Below are 6,719 nucleotides of genomic sequence, written 5' to 3' on the forward strand. Positions count from 1 at the left end.
CAACGTTGTAGTCGTACTCTTGACAAGGAAATGTAGAATTGAATGGTGATGCCGTAATTTTACTACTCTTTATTTCAAAGAAATTGAAAATAATTTAGCTTTAATGAAGAGCCTTGCGTGACAATGTGCCGCACATGCCCTTAAAACCAGTTTATCGTTGAGAGAACAAACGCTTATTAAAAGCACCTCCAAAACACTTACTAAGGAAGTACCTACAATCCAAATGAATTTTCACTGTTTATCGACCACTCCAGCCCTCCAAAATGCCTTCTTTGGGAATGGAAGTTGCTGGAACTTTGCGCGAACTTCATATCCTTGCACAAGAGGCGGCATTATCCCTCCCCCTCCTGTTAAGCAGTCGTGATGGCTAAGGCAAATCTGCTTTTCTGACATATTTCACCTCGACGTCAAGTACCCAATGAATGACAGGAAGCCATGACCTCCACCACCATAATGCAAGTAGGGTGGAAATTCCACAGTGACAACTTTCATCAAATCAGTCGACTCGCCTTGTTGACATAGTCTTATGACGGGCCAAATTAGGTTTGAAATTCTCCTCTCCTTCCACCTTTGCTGTGAGATACTTGCCTTTTGAAGGCATTTGCCAACAACTACAGTAACCAACGCATCACAGGTACGCCACCGGAGTGGAATCACTACGGTTGTTGAAGACGAATGGCAAGAAGGAATGCTACCTCACGACGACAGGGATCGGTGGAATGGTCTCTGTGTTTAGTGTGAGAATGCCCACAGCACAAATCGTGAGTCAGTTCAGTCCAGACATTGCCAATCATGGTGGCAGACAGCAGTGCCGGTACCATAATAATAGTTACGATGGATCCATTCACCTCGGTATTAACCCAACGATGGGAGGGTCGACTGCGGCAGGATATTGGAATGAGGTGAACAGTTCATAGGTGGTAGCTTCAGTAGTGGTCACGCTGCCACAATCATTCTTGTGAAAGACTTCTTAGCCAACGCGCATGGAAAGCCTGTCCTGGATGTTTGAGTGATACCAGAGCACCAAATGCGTGACGGAACCTTTTCGCGGTGTGTGGGTGAAAACAGTTATTCCTGAGCATATTCAATTTGAAGAAGCTGACTACTGAGACAGCTATCCTAAAAAATCGTCCTACGGCGAAACTTTTGAGGCATCAGTTAAATGTTGTGTGGAGATTATACTGCTTCTTTAGTCTGGCAGGTCAAAAGTGTCAATCCTTTGAATCTGTCGCCAACAGTATCGTGATCACGAACCAGCAGGTACGAGGCTGCTGACCAATTTGAGTTAGCTGGTGCTGACGATGAGTGGAAAGCTTGAATTCGACTAGGAAACCTCGGAACGGCCAATAGTCGGCCATCGGTCACGTAAGTGCGAATCTGTTTTGACGTCCTCAAAGTGTCAACAAGTTTCCCCTTCTTGAGCGTTCTACAAACATTGCGAAGATGGTGCCCTCGATAGTGGGGAGATATCCACAATGAGGTCAATGTCGATGGGGTCATCCCGTATCGTCAGCAGTCAGTCGGCGGTTGCGTGAGCACGCCGTACCCTCAACTTACTCAGGCATGGAGGCAATATAGACGTCTATATTGAAGTCCCATTTGAATAATATCCGGCCCACCCCGCGTCTAGACAAAATTCCATACATGGCCTTTGAAAAGATTGTCAATGGGATGTCTCTTGAGGCTTTTTTTGCATCAATTCTTTCAGCCGAACGAGGGGCATCACTGTATGATGGTTCTGGGGACGACAATCGAAAGACAAAGGAAGCTACACCGTAGTCTCTTGTTTAACAATACATTTATCTCCAAAAGCTCTTCACTCATACCGCATTTTTATACTTCGCTCTTGGCAGCATAACCGGAAGAATGTGCCTAAAAGCCAACTAGCGTTAATACTGGGACTATAATCAACCCAGATGGTAGATGAAACCCGAAATGTCTTGCATAATCACTTCGTGAAGGCTCCAAATGATCCAATTTTTGGTGACAGGTGGAAAGGACGTGTTACTTTGTTAACCAACTACTATCTAATATGAAACTGTTTGATACACATTGAGAAAAAGGAGGGATTGTACTCACATTTCCCCACGATACGGCAATGTGAATGGGTAGCCAGCCATCTTGATCTGGTTGCTGTGGATCAACGTGATTCTGAAGTAAGTAGCGAGCCACCTCCGCAAAACCGCAAGCAGCTGCGATGTGAATCTACGGGAAAAAAAACAAGGGAATGAATTAATCAATCGAGGTATTCCAGATTTGATAATATGGTGTAATTTCAAGGGATGTTTAGGTCAATCCGGAACTTTTGTAGCTGAACCACCAACTCAGAAAGCATTCATCATGACGATAAGTATGCACAAACGAATTAGAGCTTCCAACCTAGGCTCGTCGGCATTTGAGTGTGTCTATGGAGGACTTCAACCACCCTATGGTGTGGGGGTGCAGCAGATGACCTTCTGAATACCGTACTGTCCATCAGTGACGTTTACAGCTGCGGTGGTTTCGTTCCCACCCCACACCTTCGGCTATTGTCCAGCCAACAGTTGAAACGGTGGACAGAAGATCATCTGTACTGCACAAAAAAGGAGCACCTTGACAAAGAGAGCCAGAATTTCTTCGTCCAAGGGCAGTTAGCGCTGCAGCACCGATGGTGACATGAGGTCTACCGTCTTAAAATGGTTTGGTTTTGCTGGCAAATCTCTCTATGCCAAAGGTTTTTTTACTTTTTTATTTGCACATTGGAAAAGTTATAACTGTAGTCGAGACTAATGGCGTAGGAAGAATGCAGTTTCATATAACGATCTCGGAGTTCCGGTTTGACCTGAACGACCCTCTACTTGACACTTGTTAGAGTTAATAAAAAAATGCGGATGAATTAATCAAATCGGTCTCATACAGGAGCTGCCCCTTGTGAATCGAGGTCTTGTAAGTCATCGCCTGCAGCGTAGTGTCGCTTGAGGTCGTTGAGCATCTCTTTTTCCGGGAGGAGACGAATTTCGTCGATCTGTTTCTGGGTTACATCTGAGTAAAGAATAATGAATAGTTAAAAGAGATGACATACAAATTTCCAAGTTAAGAATGGCTCAGTAATTTTATTGGAACTTGTCATGATGCTTCTTGACAAGGGATCAAACCTTATTCTACACTTATATACCATGCAACGCCTTAAGTGGGAATCAGAACACCACTTTTAATCTTTGTAGCTTTCCAAGTATAAATCAACTGTTTTCGATGCTTCAGTCTGTGTGATTCACCAAAAAGGTTTGTATTGAAGAGATTGTTGTTACAACTTGTGATTGGTAAAGAGGACGTTGTGGATGAAGCCAATCGACAGAACTTAAGGTAAAACTTGTAGAGCGTCTCTAACTTGGCATATGAAAACCAGCGCATGCTAATGACGAGTGATCAATGTGCAACCCCTAATGACTAAAAAATGACAACTAAGTGACGTGGGATAAAGTGGCAATCAATCACAAATAAATAGCACATTCCAACCAATAAGATTGGGGCAATGCTACAGCACACAAAAATAAACATTATGAGGAAAAAAACAAAGATGAGATTTATTGCAGATACTAAACAGTGCCTTTTTTGCGTAAAAATATTTTGAAACTTCTGTTTTCAAAGGTGTCGATTTAATGACCTTGAAAAAAACGTGGGGGAAGAGGGTTTCAGTCGCTCCGTGTCTTCACACAAGAGAGGGCATGGCTGAGGGTTGCACAAGCTCTTCTCTACAGATATTGACTCTAGAGTCACTTCTATACCACTAAACTACGCATATTAGGTATTACGACACCAAAGACTATCTTTAAGGATGAGATGATGGCCTAGTCTGGAATAAGTCGCACATTCTTCGGACCTACAGACTTATTTGGTATTTTTTTTTGTCGTGAGATCTGTGATGCTTAAAAAAGAATGAAAGATAGGTGAGTAATACTGTAAAGTTGGTCTTGACAGATAAGGTAACTCAATTAGTAGTTGTAATCGCTGTTGTGCACTGTTTATTGTAGCCTCCGTGCTATCCTCTAACCAACGGATCATTAACCTCACCTTTAAGTGCGAAATTAAGGTAGAACCTAATCCCATGTCAATTTAATTCATCAATTATCCATAATTCAAGATTGAGAGATTCATTCTTTTCTCCATTTTCGAAAATTTGCTACCTCGATACTCATTTTTATAACTAAAATACACGGGCCTTTGGGGTAGAGGGGCAGCCTCGAAAGGCAATGAAAGTTTGTTGCGTCCTTTTTATGGTAAAGAGAGGTGTACAATTTGAGAAGGAGGGATGCGGAGGTCTACAGAAAAAATCTTACACCACAGGATGAAAAGCTAGATAAAAATTGACCTACGTCTTTTTGCCATTTCGGTTTCAACCAGTATTAGTGTGTTCTCATCATCACAGAGATCGTAGGGCATGTTTCCGTCCACATTTAGTGCCAGAAGGTCTGCTCCCCTTAAAGGCAGTACCAAATAAAGTGAGACTTTCTTTATTTGTTTGTTCTTTTTAAAGACGGAGTGGGTTTTGAAAATGGGTATTAATAGCTGATTTTATTCTATAGGTAAATAAACATGCAAAGCATTAAATTCCTTTGTCGAAAAAATTTTAAAACTGTACGAATTCTTTATTCCAATAAGGTAGAGCAAATATACTTCATAGTCACTGTCAAATGAGTCAAAACGGAGTTGAAAATTCACTTTGGATGCCTGAATTGTGTAAGTGAGGAGGTTTAGCACATAACCATGAAAATGTCAAAATGCTCATCCACCTCCTTACAAAGGAAAAACAACTGGCAACTGTTTCAAAAGTATTATCAAAAGAGCAGGATACGGTCACTTATTCGATCACATTTCCACGTTTTTATTACGAAACTTGGAAGTTTCGATACTTGCATGGCCAGGTTGTACAACGAGACGGTCTTTCGGAATGGCCGAAAGACCCTATTTTCTTTTTCTCGGTCACTTTTTACGACAGCAAAAATAACTCCTCGCGGTAATAGGCTTCATTTTGACCCCAGATGCGATGGAATAATAGGCAAGTGGATAAACACCATTCAGATTGAAGAAATATTTTGGTTGATTTATCGCATAAAATTTCGGGAAAATAATAGAAGAAGCACAAAGAACCAGTGTTATACAAAGTGATTCACTAAAGAATGGGGACCATTTCGAAAAAATAGACCCCTTGAGCTAAACAATGAGACGAAGCTGACGAACCGTTTAAACAAAGTATTCATGAAGGTTTTAGGTCAGAAAACCAGGGCTAGTCGTGATTTTCGCAATTTATAATCACATTTTCGGCTATCTTCTGTTTACTCCTACACCAATTTCGTAGAAATGATTAGTTTTTAATCGGGAACACATATCAAGGAGCAATTAAGCGCGGAGAGTCCGAAACCTCTCATACTCCTGTCCGTGCGGTAGCATGATCAAGCTGAGAAGCATCCCCGTATGCTACCCACTTGAAAAAAAAAACAATCACGCAACTTTTGGTCCAGGTGGCGAGCTAATGAAAAAGGAGTTACAAACAAGTGCTTGACTGAATTCTTGTTCAAGTTGTTCGCTCAAAAACTTGTAATCTTCTTAAGGTTAGATAAATGGCACTCGAAAATAAAATTTGAATACTTAATTCGAGAATTATCAACGATTTCCCCATGCGATAGAAGTACTTTTACCATGTTGTGATCACAAATTTCAATGGTCCTGGTGCCAAAGAATGCTACCATAGTAGTGAATGGAAAGACTGGCCTGGCACGAGTTGCATCAGTCACCTCACATGTCAGAGACCAGGCCTAACCTAAACAATATCACTCGAGATGGCATTTGAAAGCGACGTTTCGTGCATACGACACGATGTGGTGATGAAAGGAGAACTAGAGCATAGAAATTGCGGTGGCACAATCACCTGAACGTCTGTACGTCAGTGACAATCTCCACCATAGTGAGTGCATTCTCACGACACAGAAGGCATTCTTGTGAAAGAGTATCCAGCTGGGCTCTGGAATTATGCTGCCTCAACTGCCCCTTGTGCGATGAAATTGCAAGGGATAATGAACATCAGCAATCCCCAAACGTCAACGTACTTACCGTGGGTCATGAGGGGGGTTCTCGACCCAACCTGTTTTAGAATGCTTCATTCATGCTGCCAGATCCTTTAGGCATCAATTAAACACAGGGAATCACGTGAAAAGGGAAATAAATTCACATTTCTACAAAATGTTGGTTAAAACGAAGGCTTCTCTTAGCATTAATGTAAAGGTAGTAAAAACTTACCAGTTGATGAGTATACCACAGAGTTCCTTGTTCCCACAAGTAGCAGCGGCGTGAAGTGGAGTCCACAACTCATTATCTTTGGCATTAACGTTGGCATTGTTCTCCAGCAAAAGGTTACACATCTCCACATTGTTGTCAATGCAACACTGGGTGGAAGAAAATAACGAGAAAGACCTCTCTCCCTCCAGCGGAAATGATACCTCGTGGTCTTACAAGGAAATCATGTCAATTACTCATGCAGGCGATGGATATATGTAGACTGAGCCCCACCCATGTCATTTATTCACTCTCTCCAGTTGTCTAATAATTACTTGTGTGCCACTTAAAGAGTTCTCACATCCAAATATCTCGAGAAGCGTCATGGAGTGAAGGCACTGACAGGCGAGCTTTGTATCCAGGGCATAAAGTGGTGTGTGGGGTTTCCAAGACGTGTTGGGAGGAATTGG

General features: G+C 42.0%; 1 protein-coding gene across 1 annotated transcript in view; it reads right to left on the minus strand. All coding sequences in view use genetic code 11, as the record gives it.

Annotated features, from left to right (window-relative positions):
* Nucleotides 1–6,719, minus strand: part of EGR_04349 (Protein phosphatase 1 regulatory inhibitor subunit) — a gene marked incomplete at both ends in the record, with an annotated part of 15,961 nt that overhangs the window by 4,981 nt on the left and 4,261 nt on the right. The window contains 4 exons of the mRNA XM_024493598.1: nucleotides 2,080–2,205; nucleotides 2,897–3,021; nucleotides 4,353–4,456; nucleotides 6,274–6,419. Coding sequence (XP_024351919.1) covers nucleotides 2,080–2,205; nucleotides 2,897–3,021; nucleotides 4,353–4,456; nucleotides 6,274–6,419 — 501 coding nt within the window. The remainder of the gene's footprint in view (nucleotides 1–2,079; nucleotides 2,206–2,896; nucleotides 3,022–4,352; nucleotides 4,457–6,273; nucleotides 6,420–6,719) is intronic.

Source organism: Echinococcus granulosus (assembly GCF_000524195.1).
Source record: "Echinococcus granulosus chromosome Unknown EG_S00027, whole genome shotgun sequence".
Lineage (NCBI taxonomy): Eukaryota > Metazoa > Platyhelminthes > Cestoda > Cyclophyllidea > Taeniidae > Echinococcus > Echinococcus granulosus.